The sequence below is a fragment of the Callionymus lyra genome, chromosome 15, assembly GCF_982586985.1.
Source record: "Callionymus lyra chromosome 15, fCalLyr1.hap1.1, whole genome shotgun sequence".
NCBI classification, from domain to species: Eukaryota; Metazoa; Chordata; class Actinopteri; order Syngnathiformes; family Callionymidae; genus Callionymus; species Callionymus lyra.
This window is the reverse complement of record NC_141832.1, coordinates 24,805,704-24,832,290: the sequence shown is the minus strand read 5'-3', so window position 1 is coordinate 24,832,290 and position 26,587 is coordinate 24,805,704. Positions and strand designations below refer to the sequence as shown.

General features: G+C 40.1%; 4 protein-coding genes across 5 annotated transcripts; 2 read left to right on the top strand and 2 right to left on the bottom strand.

Moving 5' to 3' along the window:
- Positions 1 to 250: 250 nt before the first annotated feature.
- gdpd3a (glycerophosphodiester phosphodiesterase domain containing 3a) lies at positions 251 to 4,092 on the bottom strand. The gene is made up of 10 exons (XM_087809075.1): positions 3,897 to 4,092; positions 3,771 to 3,813; positions 3,543 to 3,678; positions 2,506 to 2,551; positions 2,284 to 2,402; positions 1,840 to 1,929; positions 1,635 to 1,768; positions 895 to 954; positions 714 to 765; positions 251 to 643 (listed from the first exon to the last, which is right to left on the bottom strand). Exons 1-10 carry the CDS (start codon positions 4,033 to 4,035, stop codon positions 488 to 490), a joined length of 975 nt encoding a protein of 324 aa, XP_087665201.1. The 5' UTR covers positions 4,036 to 4,092; the 3' UTR covers positions 251 to 487.
- Positions 4,093 to 7,913: 3,821 nt separating this feature from the next.
- Positions 7,914 to 17,681, bottom strand: mapk3 (mitogen-activated protein kinase 3). Its single transcript, XM_087810058.1, has 9 exons — positions 17,274 to 17,681; positions 15,093 to 15,275; positions 13,723 to 13,912; positions 12,298 to 12,414; positions 12,112 to 12,226; positions 11,910 to 12,041; positions 11,439 to 11,548; positions 10,987 to 11,115; positions 7,914 to 9,778 (listed from the first exon to the last, which is right to left on the bottom strand). Exons 1-8 carry the CDS (start codon positions 17,480 to 17,482, stop codon positions 10,996 to 10,998), a joined length of 1,176 nt encoding a protein of 391 aa, XP_087666184.1. The 5' UTR covers positions 17,483 to 17,681; the 3' UTR covers positions 7,914 to 9,778; positions 10,987 to 10,995.
- Positions 17,682 to 17,891: 210 nt separating this feature from the next.
- nudt9 (nudix (nucleoside diphosphate linked moiety X)-type motif 9) lies at positions 17,892 to 21,892 on the top strand. Of its 2 annotated transcripts, none has more exons than XM_087810060.1 (8): positions 17,892 to 18,513; positions 18,782 to 19,066; positions 19,846 to 19,935; positions 20,428 to 20,514; positions 20,594 to 20,705; positions 20,776 to 20,799; positions 21,110 to 21,194; positions 21,270 to 21,892. In XM_087810060.1, exons 1-8 carry the CDS (start codon positions 18,431 to 18,433, stop codon positions 21,413 to 21,415), a joined length of 912 nt encoding a protein of 303 aa, XP_087666186.1. In that variant the 5' UTR covers positions 17,892 to 18,430; the 3' UTR covers positions 21,416 to 21,892. The 2 variants fall into 2 exon arrangements, with proteins under 2 accessions (XP_087666186.1, XP_087666185.1); XM_087810059.1 differs by having other exon boundaries at positions 17,894 to 18,513; positions 20,776 to 20,922.
- A 467-nt stretch (positions 21,893 to 22,359) lies between these two features.
- LOC148065513 (uncharacterized) lies at positions 22,360 to 26,554 on the top strand. The gene is made up of 12 exons (XM_087810057.1): positions 22,360 to 22,593; positions 23,012 to 23,123; positions 23,595 to 23,688; positions 23,808 to 23,862; positions 24,435 to 24,575; positions 24,652 to 24,812; positions 24,940 to 25,038; positions 25,119 to 25,264; positions 25,327 to 25,498; positions 25,588 to 25,700; positions 25,910 to 25,994; positions 26,056 to 26,554. Exons 1-12 carry the CDS (start codon positions 22,482 to 22,484, stop codon positions 26,113 to 26,115), a joined length of 1,350 nt encoding a protein of 449 aa, XP_087666183.1. The 5' UTR covers positions 22,360 to 22,481; the 3' UTR covers positions 26,116 to 26,554.
- The last annotated feature ends 33 nt before the right edge of the window (positions 26,555 to 26,587 follow it).

The following is a 26,587-nucleotide window of genomic DNA, read 5'->3' as shown; positions in this document are numbered from 1 at the left end:
AGTGCAGAACTAATCCATTTAACATTAACTCTTCACATTGACAGTGAATGTGGTTTGAACTAATTAAGCTTTTGTTTTACCAACACACTTGATAAATTCATCGGCAGCATAGGTGGACTTTAACCCAGCAGGTGAGGTCCACATGCAGACTCTCATCTGAGCATGATTAGACACAGAGAAAAACATTTATTATTATATTTAAAACAAAGTTAAGACTCAAAAAACATGATTCTTTTATGTTGACCTTTTTCACATTCATCAAAAAAAGACAAAAGCATGTCATGTCACATTTCCTGTGTTATCAGCAAAAGTAGGTTGTTGGGTCACGTGATCCAGCTGGTTAAACATGAACTCTGGATGTGTTTGTAAACCCATGTGGGAGGACGCTACAGGGGAGGGATGATCACACAAACTGCTATCAATAGTGACAAGAGTGAGGTTTGTTTCCTCTACAGATAATGTCCAGATGGACACCACTCTTTTTTCTTTAGTGATCAACACAGGTTGATGATTTCTCTGAGATAAATGGAGAGGAAGTGAGGTAGCGTGAGAGAAGTGATGGGTAATCGGTCATCACGCCTGTGGCTCCCACATCCACAGCAGCTTTTATATCCTGATCAGTGTTGCACACGAAAAGATGAACCTGAAATTACATATAAGCCTCTCATTATATCATGTGAAACCAACACCAGAGTGAGTGTCCAGAGACTCACCTGTATTCCTCGAGCTGCCAGGTGTTCAAAAAGGCTCTTTCTCATCGTCACTCTGTAACGACATCATGCGGATCAATAACTAACTGACATCAAGCAACTGAAAACATGCTCAAGTGGAAATTGTCATATCAAGCACTTCATCTTGACCAGTAAGAAAGACTGCTTTCAGAGCGTCACCCACTTCTCCAGTACAAAGGCGACCAGCCTCATCCTCAGAATCTGCTTCTCAGGAATGAACGTCCTGTCGATAAGAAGCATAGAGACACTTGTCAAGGTTATTTAAATACTTAATTCCATCTTAAACTAAACTTGAGGACTCTTTTGCCTTCTTCTTTATTTCTTAAACTGTTTTCATCAGTCATATCAACAAATAATCTGCTTCTAACTAAATTCATGATCAAAAGGAGAAAAATATATGAATGTTTAAAATTGTGGGTCAGTTCTAGGCTTTTGACATGTAGTTGTTGATTTATATATTCGTTTGGTTTCTACTTTAAAGCATTTTTTAAATTTTAAACTAATATAAATAATAATAATACTGGATTGTTTAATTTCGTTTTTTTATTCTTCAACAATATTAAATACAATTCTCTTTTTATATCTATTGATTTGAAAACGTTTGTTAATTTAAAAACAGATTTAATCCTACTTAGAAATATTTGCTATTTATACAATGAGAAATTATTTGATCCTCTTATCTCTTTGGAACTGAACCTCTTCTTAAAACATTGATCACATGGATGATAAGCTAAGCAAATAAAGCAGGCATTGGCCAACAGGAATTTCAAACATGATAGTTTGTGTTTGTGAGCACCAAACCTCAGAGAGTCAACGCAAAGTAACTTGCTATTTTAACTGACTCTCACTTCACCTCACATGAAATCCACATGTGATCAATTATCATGTGTGCAGAGAGAGAACCTGTTAAAGATGCAAGGCAGGTAAAACTGCAGCAAACTCTCCCCCAGTGGCACTAAGGGCAGCAGGCCACTGTAGAAAAGGAGTAGAAGCAGGACTCCTCTCCTGATGGTGAAGCTGTAGGGCATGGAGCTGTTCTGGACACACAGAGAAACAGGAAGTTGCAGATGCAGTGATGTTGAAGACTTCCCTCAGGTGCTGCACATACTGTTGTCTGGCACTGCTTCATGACGCTGGAGCTCACAGATGCCCAGACTGTGATCTCTTCCCTCTTGTACACCTTCACGAGCTCAGACACCTTCAGAGAGAATTTGATAATCTACTTTATAAACTCATAATACTCATACTAATATGAGAGTTAAAAGATATCCTAAAACAAGGTTAGAAATATAAATCAGGGAATTTAATTAACTTAATGAACTGTGATTTAGTTTTAGTTTAGTTTTACTTTTTTGGTAGAAAATGGATTCAACTCTTTTGCTATGTGCATGCTATCCTCCATATTTTCAGAAACCAATCACCATCGATATTGTATATGTTTTTGAGATGAAGTTGTAAAAAATAGTTGTAGAAATACAATACATGAGTTAGCCAACAAGTTATGCTAATGACTTAGCAATGTGTGTATGTGATAGTTTAATTTTCATTTTACCTTCTCTATCAGCTCCTTGTTGTTTTCTTTGATTTCAATGCTGACAGGAATCTTTGGGAACTTTTGGAAAACCTCCTCCAGCAAAGTCAATTTCCTGTCTGCACCACAACTATAGTGTCCTAGAACAACACAGAGGATATGTAACATACTGTATATATACATGTTCAGACACACTATTGTTTTCACACACACACGCACAGTAAAATACATACATCGACTCACCTGTATTAAATGTCACTTCAAGCTTCTCTTTATACAAAGGTAAGTCCTAGAAGTCCACAAGAAAATGTTCATCCATATGTGCCTGCACTGCTAGCTTCAAATACAGTATATCAGCAATTCATAATCATAATCATGAAAGAAGATGGGAAAAAAATAGTAGTACTAGAAGACAAAAGCACTAGCAGTGGTAGAAGAATGAGTAGTCTTTGGCTGAAGAACAGTAGGATAGTATTTGTAGGAGCAGAACAGTTTCATGATATTTACTAGTTTTATAATAAATATAAGTAGTATTAGAGAAATCAGAAGATATATATTAGCATTGTTGTAGACAGCAACATAGTGGCAGTAGACATAGAAAAAAATAGTACTTATAGACAGTTTAATTTGTGAAGGCTTTTCCCTGATTTTCTGGGACTCCTGTGTTTGTCTTATGTGTCTTGGCCTTTTAAATTATATATTTTACTGTGTATTGTTTTTGATTGTTAAAGTGCTTTGTGACCCTGGTCTAGATAGGCACTTTACAAATAACCTTTACTTACTTACTTATAAAAGTAGCAACAGACATAGTATCAGTACTCATCATAGTCCTAGTAGCAGTAGAAGTCTTAGCACTATTCTTCGTGGTAGAGATATAGTGTAACGGTCAAGTGGTAACAGCAGTAGTAGCAGTAGCAGAAAAAAAGACCTATCAGTTTTAACAGGGAAAGTAGAAAAAAACAGTTTAAGGTTGTAGTTATACTTTTATAACCAACAGAAGTAATTATTTAACGTTGATCAAGGTAGTAATGATGAGTCTTTGAAGTGAGTAGCAGTACTTACACATAGAAATAGTTCTTATAATTGTAATAATGAGTATAACAGTAGTAATAATATGTATTACCACTCCTAGACATGGTAATAATAGTAATAACATAACTATTTGTTGCCACTGAAAATACATTCAGTCAGCGAGTGTTGATTCTCTGTGATTGGTCATGATGACACAGGAAGCAAATGAAATTAATTACTGCAAATAAGCACAGATTCCAGGGTCTCACCTGTAGTCTGAGAGAAGAGATGTTGGCGTTGTGGCCCGTCTGTCTTAGCAGAACTTTGTCATGTGACACCACCACATGTCCATCCAGGGTCATCTGACAGTCCATCTCCAGCATCTCTGTGCCTTGTTTGACTGCACTGCAGACACATAAGATCATACAATGAAACATCTCAAACTGTTCAAGTGCATTATGGGACTTTAAGTTTGAGGAAAAATAAACAAATCTCACTTGATGAAGGCCTGCATGGTGTTCTCAATCTTCTCTCCACATCCTTATGTCACGAGATTAGTTTAAGTTCATGATGTCTGCACTTGTTCAATTAAAAAAAGAATAAATGAAAGGACTTCTTCTTACCTCCTCTGTGAGAGATGTGTCTGCAAAAGAATGCAGGGCGTTTCCTCCCATGCAGAATCTGAGGATTCTTCAGCAGGTATATGGAGGTAAGGGTGTATCCTCCTAATGCTGAGAGGATGTAGTACCAGCAATTGCTCATTTTCTCTCGTCTTTTCCTTAGTGTAGCCTCGCGTGTAGAGACGAGCCAGCAGCTCGAAAACAAGTGGCTGCAGAGGCCGGCCCACTCCGAGAGAGATAAAGTCTTGACAGACTGGTAAGACAGCAGGAGGTCTGTCCCACGATTGCCTCAGCGCAGAGACACTCACTAGTCAGAACCGACCTGGGAAGTCACCTGAACCCTGCAGAGCAATAAAAGACAAGTTAATGGAGAACCAGACTGACCCAACACTCACCTTGCTGACAGACCTGCCTCTCCCTGGCCTGTGGCAGCACATTTTTAACTCTCCTCTCCCAAACCTTTGTTATTCTGCAGCATGGGGCTCTAGATAAGAAGGGTGCAGCTGTTTGACAAGGGTAGTTCAGCCGAGACTTTGACTTAACTTTGACTAAAAAGTATGTTCAAGCATGGCCACACTGGAATGTGACCAACAATCAGTGATCCACTCTGGTTTAAGAGTTACCTGCTCTCGGGCAAACCTGCTGTCATGACTGAGATGGACAGAAAACCATGCAGGGACTTGTTTAATGGAGCAGCAGAGCAGCAGAAAATGAAAGATACTCCGAGTTCTGATTAGTCAGAACCCTGAGAGAACAAAGGACACCCAAAAATGTTTTTATTCAGTACCTACCTGAGATGACTGTTATGGAAGTATATCGGTGCTATCAGAATATTGAACTTTGAAAACTTTGAAATGTGGAAACTTGTTTATTGTTGCCTTTAAGCTGTTAAATTTATTTAAATTTGGAAATAGTTTAATTCAATATATGCACATTGAAAGGTTCAATTTAGGATTTTTTTGAATGTTGAAATTAAAAAATCTCATCATTTTAAATATAAATAAAAAATGTGTACAAAAATAGTGTGATATTATAATTTATAAATGTTTGCATTTTAAATTATTTTAAACTTAAAATTGTTAATTTGTAACCCCCATCATTGTCCTCTTTTCTCAGGGCAATGATGAACAACTGCATAAGTATATGCCAGGGAGGTCGTTCACCTTGATCCAGAAGCAACACATGGGATAATAATCAACAAACAAAAATATAAGCAAAACAAAAATGTATGCATATGTATATAAATTACTTCTTTTACGAATTCTTGGTAATGGTTTCTTGCAAACTACAAACAGATTTTTTTTTAACAATGTATATATGTATTTACAATGTATATGTCTTCCTTCAGTATGGTATTTGAAGCCAAGTTACAGATACAGAAGTTACAGTTACGGTTAGAGACACAGATTTTCAAAAGTAGAAGAAAATTGTAACTGACACTGTTTATGGCCTCTTGTATTCCCTTTTCTTTTAAATGAAAATATTGGTTAATTTCTTTATTATAGTATCCTCATACTTGTAAGTATCTATAATAACCATTCTTGATTTAAGGTTTGACCGTTCAGGATTTTACCTTTCTTTATTGCTGGTTTGATCCAGGACCTAACACACTGTCTGAATCTAAAGTCAAGACTGTTTGGTGTACAGTGTTTATCAAATGCTATCCATTTTAACACAGAGTCCCTTCTCAAGTTGACAGAGAGGTTTGGCCACATCGAGAGAAGTAACATTAAGTCCAGCTACACTATGAACCGCAGAGCCAGCCTGATCCACATACTGCCTCAGGAACTTCCAAGCCTCAAACAACAGCATATGGTGGCTAGCGAGGATGAAAAGCAACCACTTGTCAAGCTTCGCAACATCTTGAGGAAAAAGCTCACGATGCTTTGCAGGGCAGAGTGGCACCACTCACTTTCACCAAAAAGCTCCTGGGAGATAAGCGCAGTGGCAGCCTACTCTGCTCAGCTGAGGAGGTGAACACCTTGAGCGACCCAGAGAGAGAACTGGAGCTTCAACCACAGATAGCCATCATAAGCCCACAACTACCATCAGTGGATTTTGCTCTTAGGGGGCCTACCTGGTCAGAGGTTCGGGAGGTTGTGAAAGGAGCCAGAACTGCCTCAGCCCCAGGCCCTAGTGGAGTCCCATACACGGTGTACAAGCGCTGCCCACAACTCCTTCGTTACCTGTGGAAGATCCTGTGGGTGATCTGGCGCAGGGGAAAAGTAGCCAACCAGTGGAGGTGTGCTAATGTGTGGATCCCTTAGGAAGAAGACTCCAGGGACATCAGTCAGTGTCGAAGGCAAGATTTTCTTCAGTATCTTGTCACAATGACTAACGGAGTTCCTTCTGAAGAACAGTTACATAGACACATCCGATCTGAAGGGTGGAATCCCTGGAGTGCCTGGCTGCTTGGAACATACTGGTGTGGTAACACAACTCAGTGAAGGGAAAGGGGACCTAACTGTGCTGTGGATCTTGCTAAAGCATTTTGCTCCATTCCACACAAGCTGGTTGAGCTTGCCCTCCATCGACATCATGTTCCCTGCAAAGTCTCAGACCTAATTCTGGATTACTACAGTAACTTCAGGCTAAGAGTCACCGCTGGATCAGGTACATCAGATTGGCATCGGCTGGAGAAAGGTATTATAACTGGGTGCACCATCTCAGTCATCCTGTTCGCTGTTTCCCAAAGCCCTAGCTGAGTCTCGGCTGAGGCAGAAGGCATTGGTGGGGTCGATAGTGGAGGCTCAGTTACCATGCAGGGCGTGCAGGCATTGGCTACCTTCCATCAACCAGAGTTGACATCGTCCCCGGCAACTTTCTGCGAGACTGATAATCACCTGTACCAACATCTGGAAAGCAGATTTTTTTTATTGCATCAGGTTTTTAGTCCAGGCTTGCAATACGTCTGGGGTAAAACGGCTCAAGTGCTCAGGACGGGGCTCCCTGGAACACCTACTCAGTACTCAGCAGCTCTCCAAAAGCCCTAGGAAATGGTCGCCATCGCTGGCGCCACGACCAGGTGCTGGCAACTGGAAGTAGACTCGGGCAGACAAATGGAGTTTCCTCCCAGGACTACATCAACCGGGCTTCGCCCAGACATGATCTTTGTCTCAGATTCCGCCAAGCAGTTGAACATTCTGGAGCTCACTGTGCCATGGGAATCCTGAAGGCTTGTCAGAGCCACGCCTCCTGAGAAGCCTGGCAATTATGTTCATTTTAATTTTATTTTATAATTGTGTCTAATCTTGCACTGATATCCAATATAATAACTTTCCAACTTGGCATTTCACTCCTTATTTCTTGGTCTTTAGACCACCATTTAAATTCAATATCAAAATGTTGCCAATATAGTGCCATAGGATAAAACCAAAAGAGTATTCACTTACTTGATGGCGATATATTAAATTGAACTATTATATATATTGTTATGGTATTTAGTATATTCAATGTAGCTTCAGATTGTTTTTTCTCAGCATGTCATTAATCAAATTTGTATCAGTATGTTTTAATGTTTTATGAATGTATTTTGAATCTAGAAGAAAGTGGTTTATTCTTCCTTGTTAAATTATGAAATATTACTTCTTTGTAGATTGTATATAAATGGTAAATTACAACAATAAAATGGTAAAGTATAGAAAATGTAAATACTTGATGCACCTTAACATTACATCTCTATGAATAAAATATATATAAAGATGAATGGAAATGTCAAATTAGCTCCAAAAGAATAATGCAAGTTCCTTTATAAACAGGAATGATATGAAAGGTTTAAAAAAAAAAAAAAAGTTTTATTTAATAATAATTAAAAAAGTTATGCATGGAAGCATTACATGATACAGTTTTTTCAAGCATAAGGCCTGGGGGCCAAATCCAGCCAATATCGTGAGGCCAACAATAGTTATGAATACATAGTGAAAATGTAATAAACACAGAAGAATATATACAGCTGGGATTAAAACAACACAACCTCACCAGTCACCACACACATACACAATAAATGAATGACACAATGCGTTTGTATCAGGAAATTTGAGTTTATTGTTTGTATATAATTCAGCTTCTTTGTTAATCGTTTAATTAATATCCATAGAATATACAGACTAGACCCTCTGTAACTCATATCTCTGACCATATATCTTTAAAATAATTCCTTAAGTTCTTTGAGGGGGAGAAAAAAAAAAAGAAAAATCAAGGAATAATATGACCAGTAACAATCACAACCATCAAAGAAAATTGAAATAAAAACATTCTATTATAAAAAGAAAATTGTACAACTTGACTTCCCTTTTTATTGGAAATTAAAAAAAGTACAACAGCCCACCAACATGACGACAACAGTAATCATAAGAACAACCATAAAAAGATCTGGAGACAGGCCGGTCCACTCCGATATGGAATGAATGTACGTGGTGCATTCAAGTGCATCGACACACAGGTAGAAGGTGTGTGTGTGTGTGTGTTTTAGGAGGACGGTGAAATCCTCTGCATTGGTTTTCATGGTAACCAGTGAAAAACAAAAGAGGGCCTGGTTGACTGTAGAAGACGAAGGAAGGAAAAGCTGTGGACACAAAGTGCAAGCGTGCTGATTGAGTGATTTGGAGCAACGTTCCCACATTCACGGAGGGAGGGGAGGGGGGGCAGCCCTTTTGAGTAAAGCGTGGCAAGAGTAGAGGGGACGAACGGGTGGGTCATGGACGCTGGTTATGGCTTCTTAAGAACAGCCAAGGTCACATAAACAGTCACACTGAGAGGGCAATGGTCACCGCCCTGAGAGGATTAAGTGTTGGTGCATCTCTACGAGTCTCAGTGCAGTCTAAACTGGACCCAAAGGTTGCGCTCCAGCAAGCAGCAGTTAGAGGGGGGTTCGAGTTCAGAGAGGTACGATGGACAGAAAAGACAGCAGAGCGTGAGAGGAACAGGGTGACATAAAGCGATAATGTTTGATGATAAGTTGCGCCACAAGAAGACGCCGTTTCACATTCAGCTGATAAACCATAGAATGACACAAAAGACAAAACAGCTTCCTGCCATCAACCAGGCCCAGATTTCCAGGATATAACTTCAACACAGAAACGGTCTTTTGGCGCGTCACAACAGGAATGTCGGGGTGCCAACGGAATGTCTCCAGATACACTCTGGAAAAGGGGGGATAATCTCCAAACTAAATACCAGGGGTTAATGTTAAACAAGACCTCATGAACCGCCCTGATTTGCATCTTCTGGTCACTTCGGCAAATTTGGGGAATGCATGCATCATTGTGTAGTTCACACATACAGCATAAATTATTTTTTTTTTGATCAGGAAAAGGCGACAAAAGAAGTTTATAAACCTGCCAACATGCCAGTAAAAAAGTCTCAAAATCATCATCAATCCTTGCAAATAGAAGCCCCAGAACATACAAACACGACTCCCAAAAACACCGGTGTACAAACAAAAACTGCCAAAAGCACACTTAAAAAAAAAAAAAAAGCATTTTATATTTTTGTATATACACACACGCACACCCAGTTATCATTCTTGTAGCCCTCATTTGTCTCATTTACATGATGCGAGAGAGAAAGATGGTTAATACAGGAGTTTACATGAGAGGAGGAGGAGCCAGGTCATTTGTTGATAGAACATATGAGGTGAGAAGAGAAGAAGGTCTGACGTGGATCAACCAAATGAGATGATGGAAGTCGCAGGTCCAGCCAACCTCCAAAATCATACACTTAGCTCTCTTGCAGTGGAAACAGAGAAGCCATTAATGTTCTTTTTTTTTGTTTTGTTTTTTATTCACTTTTTTGTCGTTTTCGTAAGGATGCAATTTTCTTGTTTTAGCATGTTGGTTTGGGTCGTCTTGTTCGGAGTCTCTGTGTGGCTTAGATACTTTGTTTTGCTGTGGAGACACAGAAGAGAGATTCAACCTGCATCCATACCTCATGCTGCACCTTCACCAGATGAAGATCAGTCACTCATCAACTGGTTTGTCAGCCGCTTCCGATTGACCGCCTCCACAGAATAGGATCATTGTTGTCCTTCCGTGGAACTCACATCAGGAAATACAAAGAAGGTAATGTTGCTACCACACCTCGGAGACAGACTCAGAAAGGCTTCAGATGTTTTTGAAAAGCTTTTTTTACTGGACCATAAGTATTCAAATTTGATGGTAGCTAAGGAAGATTACCAAAATATTCATATTTTTATAGTTGTTTTTTTATAACTGATAAATATTTCCTACTTTGACTATAGTTTTCACAAATAGTAAATTAAAATTATGCTATTCACCAAAACTGTATTGACAATATTCATTATGCTGAGTCGACATTTTCCTGTTTCTGGAATTTTGGTTCCTGCATCCATAATTCTCATTCTGGTGACTGACAGTAATCCATAACAACATTGGGTCGCTTTTAAGGGCAACTAATGTGAAAACCCATTTTTCAAATGTTGAAGTCTTCCTCTTCAATATGCAGTAAATATCTCATGGCGGTTTTGAAGTTATTACTTTATAAAGTTCTCCCCCCGTCTGAAATCTGAGCGAATGAGAGGTTATGAGAGAAGAGTCCGTTATGACGTAATCATGGGCGTCGCTCCTTGTCAAGCCAACTGTAATCCCACCACACTTTGTTTATACAAGGAGTCCATTAGTGGTGGAGACTTCTGAGATTGATGACGCTGCGTGACAAATCCCGATTCTTGAACAATCACAGCAGAGTGGGGGTGATTAATTCAATGAAAAGAGTTTTGTACAAACAGACATGCTGATGAGTACAAAGAGGTCCAAAATCAGATTAAGAGACACTCAAATCAACACATTAGTTGCCCTTTAACCCTCCCCGTCTGCCTTAATTATCCACATAGACCCCATTTTCTTTGCATCAGGTCCTAACAGACCATGCAGAGTACAGGAGCGTCACTGTACATGCATTTGTGGAAGCCAGGGAGGTCGTTCAACTTGACCCAGAGACAACAAGAGGGTAAAATCACTGTCAAAAACATTATTTTCTTCAACCACACGATGGTGCTGCTACACCAAACCAATTTTCCACCACCTGTGAGTCGCTGCGTTAATCTGAGCCAGAAGTCTTAACTGAGTTCTCATACCTGCATGTTTCAAGAGCCTTGGTAGTTGGCCTGGAAACGAGCGGTTTCCTCGAAGATCAGCTCCTTCAGCTTCTCTTTAGGGAGATCGTCCAGCTCCATGGAAAAGGTGAAGGGCTCCTCTGCTACTGGCTGCCGGAACAAAAGAAAAAAACATTTAAAGCTAAATCTTAAGAGGTTTTGTGGACTGACATGTGATTAGCGTTCACATTCTGTGACCTCAGGGAGGCTTAAACCACAAGTGTCATTCCAGAAGAAATATAGCACAACACTTGTCAAGGCTATGGTATGCACAGGGGCGAACTAAAGTTGACAAAACATTAGTTTTTAAATCATCACGTTAAAATAAAGTGGAAATATGATACATATAGATCCACCGAGTTTACCAGGGCCGCACAAACACAGGAAATGGGACAGAGATGGCACCAAGGGGAACCAAATCTGCTGTGACGTACCTCATCAGTGGGGTCGTAGTACTGCTCCAGGTAGGGGTGCGCCAGAGCCTCCTCAACACTGATGCGTTTGATTGGGTTGAAGGTCAACATGCGCCCAAGCAGGTCCAGAGCTGGAACATAATCGTCGAAAAGTATAAATGTCATGATGACAAAGTTGTGGTGCAGAGAATTGGCATTCTAATATGAGAATCATCTACTTTCCCGGTTCATAAATTGTCAAATTCAGAAATGTACATGGTGTCTCAGGGTACAGCCAGCATCTGATGATAGTCTACTTCATTCTCACAATTCTAAATAGGTTTAATGCTTAATGCTTAATGTTTTTTCATCTGAGGAAATCTGACCCGGGAAATATAAATCTTCCTCCAGGAACTTCTCATCTTTGAGCAACACTAGAACATGTTTGACTTTATGACATTTTTTATATTAAGAAGATATCCTTTATAAAACTTCCATCAAATCATTCATCACCTTTGGAGTCAGCTTTGGAGTAAAGCTTCTCCCAGGGGACTCTGGGTTTGTCGGGGAGAGACTGCAGGTAGTTCCGGGCCTTCATGTTGATGATGCAGTTGAGATCCTCCTGGGAGGGGGAGCCGAGGACTCCTGCACACACGAGTCAACACTTTCAACACACCGGTGTCATCCATGAGCAGCAGGCACGACTGCGTCTTACCCAGTATGTGGTTGAGCTGGTCCAAGTAGTGCTTCCCTGGGAAGATGGGCTTGTTGGACACCATCTCCGCCAGAATGCAGCCCACTGACCAGATGTCGATGGACTTGGAGTAGCCCTGAAGCACGAGAGATGCTTGATAAGACTTCTGTAGCGTCAGGTCGCCAGGCGGAACCAGAGAAAACACACCTTTGAGTTCAGCATGATTTCAGGAGCTCTGTACCAGCGAGTGGCCACGTACTCCGTCAAGAATCCTGTGTGGTCATGCTCCGGATCGGCTATTCGCGCCAGGCCGAAATCACAGATCTGAGGACGACGAGACAAGAAGATGATGAAAAGTCTGTAACATATTTTAGAGCCATTGCAGACAGTTGCTCTATAATAATACTCACGTAGTCAATACCAATACATCATTTCCCAAAGAGGGATTGATAAAGTCTATCTATCTAGTCATTAACCAAGTGAGCATAACAATAAAAAACAATTTGCAAGACTATTTAACCCGGTACACAACCTTAAAATTAGTGTCACGGTTTTTGTGATTTTTTGTCCAGGATAGACAAACAACTTGAGCAAAAACTCATGAAGAATTTTCTTACTGAGCAAGCACCAAAACTATGCAGACAATGGCACATTTGTGCCGTGTTGAAGTTATTACAATAATCTGCATTTATTCATCGTAAAATTAATTTCAAGGCGCAATATTAGGAGTAACCAGCAGAAGGAGACGACTCTGAATGTGTCATTCAATTCAGTTTGAACAAAAGAAATACAATGAATGCTGCAGAACCAGCCTGATGGTTTCTCAGCGTAGGCGTTCTTATGATCATAAAACGTGTTCATTCATAAAATCACATGTTGTTGTTTTCAGATTAATTTAACCTGAAAATCCCCAACATGAGCTGCTTTTGTTCTCTGTCAAAACTAATCTGTGGATGGATTTTTGATCCTTGAAAACTCACGTGGCCCCTGAATAGAACAGAAAGAATATTTAGATTTCAATGTTTTTTAACGAAGACTAATCAGGAATATTTTTGGTTAATGGGGTTAGAAAGCAGAATATCAATGAGTGTGGAGGAGGAGAAGGTGGTGCTGACATCAACGATCTGCTGTTGACAGCTGAGAAGAAGCTTCTATCTCTGCCAAACACTCGACAGCTCGTGTGGAAGAGGATGAAATTATCTGAACAACATTAGTCTTTTGTTAGGTTTTTGGCAGAAGGACGGTGCTCATGAGAAAAACAGTCTGAGGGCGTTTTAGTTTTTTTCTTTTCTTCTGCTGGTCATTGAGCAGTTAAACTATTAAAAAACAAAACAGAATTGATCTTTTTTTTGCAAGATCATTAATATATTTCAAAGATTTTGATCGTGTTCCCTTTTGGTGGTTTCCGTTGTGACAGAGTCTAGTGTGACAAAGATTTCTAAAAAAAAAAAAAAAAAAAAAAACTAAATCTGTGCGACAGTAATTTCATCAGTGGTGACTATTAAGATGAGAAATGAGTATATCAGAGCTGTGGAGTAAAATGAAATTCATGTCGGGGGGGTCAGGTGGTTTCAGGCTGAATAGCAGGTTATTGAACATGCAGAAGGTCATAGCCATCTTTGAGACACAGACCTTGAGGTCACAGGTGGTGTTTATGAGCAGGTTGGAGGGCTTGAGGTCCCGGTGCAGCACGTTGGCAGAGTGGATGTACTTGAGGCCGCGCAGGATCTGATACAGGAAGTAGCAGATATGGTCGTTGCTCAGCCTCTGGCTCTTCAGCAGCTTGTACAGGTCAGTCTCCATCAGGGTCTGGACGATGTAGCTGCACATGTCAAGGTCAAGGAGGCCAACAACACATTCAAGTTTGTGCAGACATTAGTTCAACTTTCAAATGTATGTGACTTGTTTACATTTATGAGTATCTAACAACTCAGGCCTTTAAAAAAATATTCTTTCCCAATAATTATTTACATTGTAAATAACATCAAAGCATCGGTTATGTATACAACTTTTAGATACCCAAGTGATCCGTGTACCTCTGTGGTGAACCCGTTTCAATTCACCTTCTGTCAACATGCACAACTCTCAATTCAACATTTGAATCAAACTTTGGCAAAGAAAAAAAGCAGATGAACCAGAGTTTCTCTTTGGCAGGTCTGAGATGACGCATCATTAGACGTGAACAATGACTTCATTAAGATCACATTCAGATTAGGGGTGTTAACATCTACACCTATGAAGCGTTAACACAGACATCATCTCAGACGTTTAGAAAAAGCAATAACCATATATATGTTGTTCTTTTCCCATACATGCCTGCTAGTGACTCGAGGCTGCTGTGACCAATCGTGCGTGTGCGTTACGGTCATGTGAGGTGGGACTCTGACCGAAGAGTGTCGATTAAACAAAGTTTTGAGACTGAAGTGAAGACTTACAAGCTTTTATGTGCGATATTTAAACAATATGACAAGAAAACTATTGTATTCATACTCTAGTCATGAGGATTACGGAGTTATACTACTGTGACCCGCTGTGCACCTTCATAGTTTACCAACTTATTGACAGATTCTCAAGCACAGTCTATCACGGTTTAAACCACTTTTTTCATAAGGCACACTTTAGAAGATGGAAAGGATTTTGAGTGCACTGTATAGTCCAAAAAATATGGTAAATGAAGTTCTGTGATTAACGTTGACTATAATTTATTACCATTTGAAGTCGGTCTAAATGGATAAACAATTTTTGTCAACTGAAGGGAGGGCTGGAAGGGATTAGCTCAGAGGGATTTGAATTGAGACTAGTGGTTCTATAGCTAACTGCAATAGAAAGATCAGAAATCTGCTTTGTGTAACCAGTTAAATGATGATAAGAAGCTTTGGTTACACATGTAGAAAAATGTCTTTAACACTGACCCCCCTAATTCAAATGTTATTTGTAGTCATTACTGTGGCACAGTTAAGCAAGCAGTTTCAAGAGGGAAGCTGTGGCTGTCAAAAGGATACACATCTCTCATGTTATCGATGTGCCGTGCCCTGAGGATGTCGTTAATACCAATGATGTTCTCGTGGTGGAAACGCAGCAGGATCTTGATCTCCCTCAGTGTGCGCTGGCAGTAGGTCTGGTGCTCGAAGGGGCTGATCTTCTTGATGGCGACACGCTGGTTCGTAACGTTGTCCAGTGCGGAGCTGCACACAGGAGAGCATCGGGTTACAGAACGCATATTCTAAAATGGAGATGGTGACTACAATGCCAAGGGTTTGTTTTTTCAGGAGCTGAAGTCGGTGCACACCTACACTGATGTAGGAGCTGTGGCAGAGGTGGTGTTGAGCAGGTGAACAGAATTGACGCAAACAGACGTGCTCCAACATCACCTCTTTTGAGCAAATACTAAGGATTTCACCGAGAGCATATTAACAACTTCAGTCTGGAGACACAAGTTGACATATTTTAACGCTTTATCTTCCATCCAGTAGCCACCGACAGAGCCTGGTATGTCATCTCTAAACACCATCTGCAAGAGGCTTGGACTGTCATAATGATGTCATCCAAACATGGCCAGATTCACCGGCAAAGCCAATGGAAATGTGTCCAGAGTTAAGTGGGCTTGTTAGTTCTTCAAAATCTGTAATTCAATAGATTAAAGGAGCCGTGTATGAATGATTCTCATTCATGTTCTACACTGTCCTTCCTTCTATGTTGAGATGTGTGACTGTATCTAAAGCTGATAGAAGACACACAGAAGACTAAACACACAAGTCAGCCCCAAAATCTGCATCATATACAGCCAGTTAACCATAATCATGTTTAAGCAGAATCAGTTATATTTCTATTAAAAAAAGATTTCCCTCCAGTCATGTTTTGTCTCTGAATAACTGATCAGGAGTGGAGAAAAACAAAAAAAGAAATCACTGTAAAGACTTTGATTTGTGCAAAACAGAGCAACACACACTGATCCCTGTTGCTGCTGCAGAACAATGGGTTTAGCTTATGTAACTGCACAAACAGTAGACTGGACTCTTTTTTTTGTGAAGATTGAAACAGTGTCCGGTTACAAAAGACTTTTAAGAGCATCACCGTATGTACATAATATTGCCTTCATCTGTGTAACCGTCTCCATTGACATGTGATTGAAAGAGACATGAGGGTATCTCTTGTACTTGTACACAACACTAATTATTTCTCATTTAGTTTGGTCAGATGAGCTGAAGAAGAAACGCCATAACACGCCCTTGCTCATAGACAAGACAAACATTCGGCTCAAACCATTAAGATTATGAGAAAGCTACTTTACCCTCTCCGGTTCCTGCGCTAAGAGGCACCGAGGGACTTATGAAGGAAAGCCATAAAAGATTCAGCCGGTTGTTCAGTGGCAATTTTAGCCATGACAATTCTCCTTATTGTTGTGTGTACGACTCAAACCGTCCATAACTAGCTTCCATTCTGATGATCCATCTTTTTATCCTACATGCCCGCTTAACTCAAACTCTTATTTCCTTACCATCAGAATATGACACTTTATGTTAAAACTGCTACCATTAGAGAAAAGGTCAATGACGTAAAGGGTTTAAATGATGTTGTAAGAAGTGGGAAATGTTTCATCAGGACCCCACAGTGGGCAGTGACGTTGTTTACAAACAATAAATGCTGCATCGTTGGGATCACATGACCATTGACACAAACAAAACACTCTGCTGTCACAGGGCTGCTCCTCCAGATCACCCGGGTCTCCCACACAAGTGCTCTGAGCGAGTGGGCCCCGAACACAGCGAGCTGTCACTTCCATCTGAACAGATCCACAGTGTTGACTCTGGTCTCAGGAGCAACAGGGCGGCGTGAGGAAGGAGGCCTCAGACCCCACTGACGTCCACTGCAGCAGAACAGCCTTCTTTTCCTGCTGCCCACTTTAGCTTAAACCAAACTCTAGTTAGTGGATTATAGCATCGGTGTGAGTGTCTTCGGTGGAAGGTTATGAAGATCTATTGTCCTCCTGCGCAATCACTGCCGATCTTATTTCCTGTAAAGCTCATGCCACGCCTGTAGCTGCTCTGCTAATCTGCTAAAACCACCGATCGTTCACTCCAGAGCCACATATACACGGAGAGGCGACTTAAAAACGGTTGTAAATAACAGACATTGAAACATTGTTAGCTAGCATCATTTTAACAGTAGCTTTGACCACTCACCACACCATCCCGTACGCCCCTTCCCCGATGTACGACAAGTTGGTATAGCGGGGACCCACGTCGAAGAGCTGGCCCTTCACCGACTCCGTTTTGGTGCCTCCAGGTCCGGGAGCTCCATCGTGCGCCACAGCGGCAGCCGCCCCGGCAGCAGCAGCGGCGCAATCGGAGCCTGCGGCCCCGACCGCTGCGGTGCTGCTCGAATCCGCCATTCTTCCTCTCCGCTCCTGCGCTGGTGTGGCTCGTCGAGGGCGACTCGCTGCTCTTCGCTACCCGTCTCAGTAAAAGCTGTCCGCCGCGAAGGATTGGAGATCAAGGAGCACCGTGAGCTTCTTTGCTGGTGGAGATTTTCGTGCGTGAGCACGGATATGGTCTTAGCAGCGAGCGTAAATGCGCGTGCGAAAATACGGTAACACGGTGGCATTAGCAATTATCACCATATCACAGCGGTTGGGTGGGGGCCGTCGTAGAAAATGGATTCATCGGAGTCCCCGCCTGCTTAACGTAACCGCTACAACATTAGGAGCGCGCTCTGGAAAATAAACACGCACCATCCACGGGTGGGCGTGTCTAAGTGTGCTGCATGTTCTAACGAGACGGAAGATTACAGACCGATTTGTCTTCATGTCCATTTGTATTTACACTTAAATCATATTTCCTTATGTAACGTTCCAAATTCTCTCGATATTTAAACAATGTTGCAGTTTACGTTTTATTTTGTCGCAGTCGATGGTCGATGGTCGATTTACCAGCTCATGCTCCCAATTGTTCATGTTCACTCCCTAAAAAATTGTGTTAAAAGTCTCCTTTTTAATACTTTATAAACAACAGTTGTATCTTATTATTACAGTCTGATCATTGGGTGTGCGGCTTCCTTTTTTAAAGCTACATTAGTTTAATTTGAAAACTGCGTGATATACATATACAAAACGTCAATTTACCAAAGAATCTGTAGAAATACATTATTTCATTATTTGATTTTACACTAAGGAGCAACAGAATTTCTACGAAAACTCGATCACCATGGAAACGAATGCGACAGTTGCCGCACCCATGTCATGATGTCATTACGCAACCTGCGGCACTTCCTGGTTACGTCTCTTCCTGGAATGTTTTTCCTTTTGGTTGCTAGTATCTGAACTGAACTATTGGGCCGAGGAATGAGAAGAAACTGGATCCGATCTGTTCGATTAACGCTTTCTTTTCTAGGCTTCCAATTATCCGTGGGTTCTCTGGGACTCAGGTACGAATAACAACCGTTTCGAAGGGTGTCGGTGCAATAGCTACCGTTATAAGGCATACAATTAAAAGCATTTGTTAACTTTTTCACTTTTGTGAGCATATAGCATATATAAAGAACATTTATGTTACTTTTCTTTTATATTTAATGAAATTGAACGCATGCATGAATTTGTGAATCATCTTTAAACCTCTGCCTTTGTAATGTAGTTTTACCATCTAGGAAGATGTCTAAATGTGTATTATTCTAAATCCCCTGTTTTTCGTCACAGGCCGGCTCCCGTCTGTCACTCTATAAATCCATTTAGAACATCTTACAACAGGAAACCATTCTTTTTTGGTTCCTGTAAGATCTACAAGACCGGGGGTGAAGTCATGCCATCTGCAGCTTCTGCCCACACCAAGTCCAGATGCTCTTTGTACCCTGGATCCACAATTAACCGCTCGCCAGTGAGTGATGCCCAAGTGGACTGGAGCCAGAGTTTCCCTCACTACAACCCTGTCAATTACACACACCCATCTGCGATAAACAAACCATGGGCAGATCCTGATGTTGGGTAAGTCGTCAAAATGAAACACCATCTTGAATAGGCAGAACGTTGTTTTTTTGATCAACTTAAACAAATATAGAGGTTAAGAACATTTGCTTAGTTGGATTAAAATGTGAAACTCAAAGTCTCAAGACATGTTGGTTTCTCCTCTTGTTGTTATCTAATCTTAGTTGGGAAATTTTCTTTAGGGAGGGAGGGTCATGTATGAACTTTGAAATACTGGAAATGAGTTTAGTAGCTAACCAAGAGCCTGTTGAAAAAAGTTTTATTTTGTACCTTTTTTTAAAAGTTATTATAGTTTAATTGTAACTATAATATAACATTAGTTTAAATAAAACTACATTTGTTAATAAATGAATACAATTATTATTTTTAATGACATGTAAACATGTTTGACTGGGCTACCCCCTTAAGATTAAACTCAATTTGTTGTAATTATTTCGCTTTTTATAATATTATATAACATAATGCAGAAAAAGGAGTGATGTTTAATCTAAAATTAAGGCTCCTTTTTGACTTTCTGTGTTTATGTACACTGGTATTGGTACAAGAAGTATTTGTAGCATTCAAAGATGCAGATACAGCTGTATTGATTTTATTCAATACAGCTGTAGCTGCATCTTTGAATGCTACAAATACTTTAAGCAAAGATAGAATAAAGTTGTGTTGTAGTTATATGTATTATGAGGAAGAATCTGTGATATTACAGTATATTAACTATTTTTAAACTTCTGCATTTGAATGTGAATTTACTCTCAAGCATGTACATTGTCTTTGTTGTGCAGATCTTTTTCTCCAAAGTTCAACAGCATCGATGGAGTGGTGGACCGAACAAGCTTTGAAGGAATCTACAAAGTGGAAAAGTGTAAACCACTGTAAGTTCCAGGCAGACAGTAGTCAGTCTTATGAAATGTTATGTAAGGCCTGTGACTAGATTCACTTCACTCACCACAACAGTAGGTATTGAAGAAGCCTCATCCATGGCTCGTTAGAATGTCTCCAACTGATAAAATTATATATATATTTAAAATAATTTCATAATTGTGATTTACTTTTCAGTCTGAACAACATAGTCGGAGTAGGCGATGAATGACTGCAACATGTTGTTTCAGTTTATTTAAAAGGACAATGTGCAGTTACATTAAAAAGATGGCTGCACCAGATTTAGCACAATGCTACTTTCCATTTGTAGTCAATTTTAGTTTTACTACCGGTTTATTGTTTACAAAACTAGTTTGACAGCTGTGGTAACAGCTATATATCATATTTTCAGATAAAAAGTTACTTTTTAATGTAAATACTTTGGCCTTGAATTATTTCATATAAAGGTTTATACATTGTTAAATGACAGCATTTGAATTGAACAGGAACCCTCGCGGGCGCACAGGCTTGACTGGTCGAGGGTTGCTGGGTCGCTGGGGTCCAAATCATGCTGCAGATCCAATCGTCACCAGGTAGTTTGGTGTTTTGATGAGTAGTTTAAAAAAAATGTTAAATCAGAGAATACAACATAATCATTTGTATTTGTGACAGATGGAAAACTAATGCCAGTGGTTCCAAGATAATACATCAAGTTTCGAAAAAGCCGATACTGCAGTTTGTGTCCATAAAGAGGAAGGACTGTGGCGAGTGGGCCATTCCAGGGGTGGGCTGACTCAGGGGACATTCTTACTTCGCTTAATACTCGCCTAACTTCTACTTTTCTTCTTTCATAGGGGATGGTGGATCCCGGGGAGAAGGTTTGTCTTACACTGCAGCGAGAGTTCTCAGAGGAGGCTCTGAACTCACTGTCAGTTTCGTCTTCAGAGAAAGAGAAAATCAATGAACGCATCAGAAGTCTTTTCAAGTCAAATGGCTTTCAGGTGTGTTGAACTATGTGTGTGTTAAACTACATTCAAGGAAGACATAGACAAAGAGTTAAGATTTATTTTATCTGAAGTAAGTAATGATTATAATAATAGAGATGATTTTCATTCATCTGACATTGAACAAACAAGAAGTTTCTTGCTTCCTTGTTATGGTTTGCAAATATTTTTATACTTATTTCAGGTCTATAAAGGCTACGTTGATGATCCTCGTAACACTGACAATTCCTGGATGGAGACTGTCGCTGTGAACTTCCATGACGAACAAGGTATTTGTAGATTTCTTTCGCCACCACAAAAGTATGATCAATCTAAGCTTATGATGCCGTTTGCTGTCCCAACAGGCAACAGTGTAAGCGAGTTACCCCTGCAAGCTGGGGATGATGCAGGACAAGTACAGTGGGTTGATGTGGACTCCTCCTTTCCACTTTATGCAAGTCACTCCCACTTCCTGGAGCTGGTTGCCAAAGAGAGAAAAGCACACTGGTAAAGTGCAGAATGGATACACGGATGAAGAAGCTATCCGAAACTTTTTCTTGGCATTTTAGGTTGTACTAATATCTAAAGATAAACTAAATGGTGCTCTCTCACTTCAGCATTTTACAAAAGAGTTAATCATGAAGTTTTTATTCAAACAAAACTGCACACAGACTCCCACGACAACAAGTATTAAAGACCTTTGTCTTTACATGTGAAGGTATCTGACGTGTTTGTGAAGAAATCTATGTCAAGATAAAGTAGTAAAGAATTTGAAGTCTATTGACTCCTGTTAATGAACAAATACCATCAAAGTGTGTGAAACTGTATACAGCATATTTGCACAGTTTACAGATTAATTCATTTTTGGTTTTCTTGTGCACACAATGAATCCCATCTTGTCCGTCACCCTTGTTGCCTCATAAAACTCTGTATTTCCTTGTGTCCAATAAAGTTATACAAACGTCAAAACAAAGTGAGAACACAAGAATTCCCTTTTTATTGTTTTACATGTTCAATCATGGACGTGAGAAAAGGATGTTTTATCATCTTATGCTATAATGCATATTATATAAGATCACCTAGTTAACATGTAAATACCTGTCATCTTAAATTATTTTTAATTTAATTTGAAGATTATTGTTACTAAGACGTTACTTTTCTTACAGACAAAGCGAATTTAGAAGAATAATCCAGTGCAGATGATAAAAAAAAATCGTAACATATTATTGTCAGTTATAACCAGATTCAGCATTTCAGCATCCAATGGGTCTACAAATAACCAAAAAGATAAGTTTTACAACAGACAAATAAAATCATTATGATTTTTTTTCATTGTATCGTTCACTCCTGTAAGTTCGTTTAGTGTTGAACATTCACGCGAGTCCATCGGACTACATTTCCCAGAATGCCATTCACCAAGCAACAGCTCAAATTGAGGACGTGGCCAGGCTACGTCTCTTCCCTTCCCGGTGTTTCAGCTTACCGGTGGATTCAAACAGGCGAGCCGGTTGATACAATCGATTGCGTTGAATGATCAAAAAGTAATTCTACAACAACTCTCCACCACTAACCGAAGCATGTCTGGAAAGATTAAAAGCAGAAGTGCGGCGAACGCAGACTCGGCTGGCGTGTCCTGCGACGAGCGCATCCTCCGGGACTGTCATCAGCTGTACACGGACCCTGACAGCGGTGAGTCCATTGTTGGAAGACATGCTACAATATTACATTTTTAGAATACAACCCTTTCAAAAAAAAAAAAGAAAAAAGATGACCTTTAGCTTGTGCTATTATGCTATCTAACTGCTAACTTGCACAGTACCACGATACATCTACATGCTAACCGTTAGCTAGCTGCTCAGCAACCTGCAAACTTCAGAGTCGATGCTGTCCTTTTTAAACGATGCTCGCCTGGAGAGGGAAAAGTAAACCCACTTTTCTTTAGACTTTTCTCTATCATTAACATTTTAAGAACTGATCTAAAGTCTTTGAAAAGCCGTAACTAGAAGCTTTTTTCACTAAAACCCTTGCAACCTTGGATTTAAAAATCCAACTTTTGAGATGATAATTCTGTGAGATGAGCAGTTGTAATGTCTTGTTGTCTGTCTAGGTTTGATATCAATGGCAGAGTCTGTTGGTGTGAAGCTGCTGCCCCCAAGAAAGAAGATCACTGTGATGCTGATGGGAAACCACTCTGCTGGGAAAAGCTCCTTTATTAATTGGTAAAACAGATTTACCCAGTGTTATAAATAATATTTCTGTATAGCCTAAATTAATATTCTTTGGCACCTGGATGTTTTCCTATTTCACTTTATTCACTTATTTATCCAGCCTTACACCCCAGCTCGGGCTCTGATGTCTGGGGATCAGAATCTACTTATGGTTCCATGCACACAGTTCAGGACCAGAGGAGAGAAATCTTTTCAGGCTGTTGCTCCTAAGCTTTGGAACGATCTTCCTCTCTCTCTGCGCTTGATGGAGTCTACTGACTCCTTTAAGAAACACCTTAAGACATTTCTATTTGTTCAGGCTTTTCTTTGATTTTCTGGAACTCCTGTTGTGTTATCAGTTTTATCTTGATCTTTAAAATATATACTTTATTGAATATTGTTTTGATTATTTAAGCGCTTTGTGACCCTGGTCTGGAAAAGCGCTATACAAATAAAAATGACTTACTTACTTACTTACTTCAGGTATGTGGAGGAACACATCCAGCGCACTGGAGTAGCCATCGAGACACAAGGCTTCAGCTTTGTCACGAGTGGACGCAAGAGAGAATCACTGACGGTTAGTTTATTAAACAAATCTTTGAATCTTACAAATACTTCTTGGACTATGTATTTTCTTTCACTTTTTCTTAACAATACTGATTTTATTCATCACATGATTGGTTCTTGCCGTTTCAGGGAAACGCCACGCTACATCTCTACCCCCATTTTAAGCCGCTACAAGAGTTTAAAGGTAGGGACTAATTCCTGTTTTTTTTCTTCGTTACCGTACCTTTTGGAACATTCTATACAGCTTTGTGTCGGATATATAAAGATATGTGATGTTTCACTTATGGACATGTTTACATCAATGGCTTTGATGGATGATTTGATATTGATAGAAGGGTAATATTTGTCCATCGCCACGTCCCTCTATGGTCACACAGGCAGCTGACCAGTTGCTCATGGCCTATAGAATGTCCTACCACTGCATTACAGACAAGCACCATCGCTGCCCATTTTTAAAACGTATCTTGAAACAAATGTTTAGTCTTAAGCTTTTATCCAAGCTTACAGATAATTGTATTTCCTCTTTTTATGTACTTTTGATGTACTTCGTTTTAGAGTCCTATCCCAAAAGATCATGTAAAATGAGGGCTACTTAAAAAAGTAATTTGATGTGTTTGAAAAACGTTACAACTGCTTATATCCTTTTAACTTCATCATCCTGACATCTGAACTAGCATATGATAAAGTATAATTAATCAGGATCATTTTTATTTAAAAACCTATTATCTTAACTTTATTTATTGATTTATTTTCCAGGGGTCTCTGAATATTTGAGCACTGAGATTTGCACTTCACGACAGAAGAGGTTCAGTCTGGTGACGTTTGTCGACTCCCCCGGGTTGGTGGACGGAGACATGAAATATCCGTTCGACGTGGATGAAGTCATCATGTGGTTGGGTAGGCTCTGGTTTCCTTGCCTGCTTTAATCTTAATAATACTTGTCAATCCTAACAATGCTTCTTCATTTTCACAGGTGATTTATGTGACCTGATTTTGGTCTTCTTTGACCCAATGGGTCAGGCTCTGTGCAAGCGAACGCTAAACATAGTAGAGAATCTGAACGAGAGACACGGAGACCGACTGAGGTTTTACCTCAGCAAGGCGGACGAGGCTGGAGGAGAGTCTGATCGACAGGTACTGGATCCTTTTAGCACTAATGAATAACAAAGGTTTTCCTTACAGCGTTCATTTTCCACGTGATTAAGTCATTTCTTTACTCGCACAGAGGGTGATTTGCATTTTTACATTGTTGCTCCAACAGAGAGTTATGATGCAGATTGTGCAGGAGCTCTGCAAGCGACCTGGTCTGAACAAATGTGGTTTTGACATGCCCACGATCTATGTTCCAAATCCCAACAAGGTGACAATTCCTTGATGTTACCAAAATACTTCTTTTTTTTTTTTAAATGATTCCTGACGAACATTCTTTCCGTTGTCCAGCCGAGTCGCTGTGTGAACCAAATTGAGGAAGTTTGTCGCACCGTTGAGAAAACCATCAACCAAACCGTCCAGAACACTCTTAATTCCCTGGAGAAGGACTGCGAGATCATCAGTGAGGCCATCACTGACACACTCGCCACTGACCGGTAACCCTCAGTTTGCAGGTTTGTGGTAGGTTTGTGAACTAACCTGAAGTCTCTATTGGTAGGCACACCAGTGTAGAGAACCGGAGGGCACGCTGTAAAAGCTGCTTCCTCATGTTACTAGGCTTTAGCATCCCACTGGCTCTCATTGCACTGCTTGTCCTGGGCACACTCTCCAAGGACATGCTGGAGTTGGCCCTGGGCCCTGAAGGCACTGAAGTGCTCTCAATGTATTTGGTATGTTTTTTTTCTTTTATTTTTAATCCAATCAATGAATGATTTTTAAAAATAAGGGAACACTTGAACATCTGTTCTGCTAACTTTAGATGCCCGTGGTTCGACTGTGTGACTCCCTGAGTGCAGAGCAGCAGCTGTACATCTGTGGAGGACTGGTCTTTCTCTCTTTTCTGCTACTTCTCATTGCTCGCTTTTCATTCAGGTGAATACAAAAAATTAAACCTTTCATTATGAAACCCTTCCTTTAAGTTTAAATGCAATACAAGCAATTGTATGTTCTAATTCAAACTAGAAGTTAATGACATAATTGTCATCACCATGAAATGCCTAATTAGTGTGATACATGATCAAGAACCAAATGTTCCTGATTCGCCACCTTTTATGACTTTTGATGACGTACTTCCCATGCAGGACTCGACCCACGCTGTCCGGCAAACAGAAGCGACAGCTGCAGGAGAAGGTGGAGTATGTGCAGGATGTGGCAAAGACCAAGAAGGTATGTGGACCATCTGTGATGCAGAAACGGAATAGTTGTAATTGATCAAATCTGTCTGCAGAAAAACCTCTACGAAGAGTACCTGCGACAGAGTGTCAGTGACCAGGACATGGGCTTGTAGTTCGATGAAGTTGCAGAGACCGTCGTGGAACTGTCCTTTGTGGCTCATGTAACCCTGATGTCTCGTCAGTTACCTCCATTTAAGCACTTGACTGCAGTAGATACAAATTACTTCAGTGACCTGTCCAGTGCCTCCACTCCTCTGCATACAAACCACATGGACTACTTAAGTCATTGCTATATATTTATACAAGTTTTTCAGAGAAACTGTATTTCTGTTGTAAGGACAGCAGCAGTGGTTTATATGTTTTCTTTAAGGATAAACCAGCATTTTATACAGTGTTTCACTTACAACTGATTTGTGGATCAAGCTTATCATGAAAAATCTAAAATGGATAATGGGAGGTTGTAGATGAAAACAATAATTATTCATCTGAACTTTTGTATTTCTTTGGTACACTGTCGGTTTTAAATGGTTTAATAAATAAATTGTTCACTGTGGCATTGTTGTTGGTTGTTTTTTTGTTTTTTTC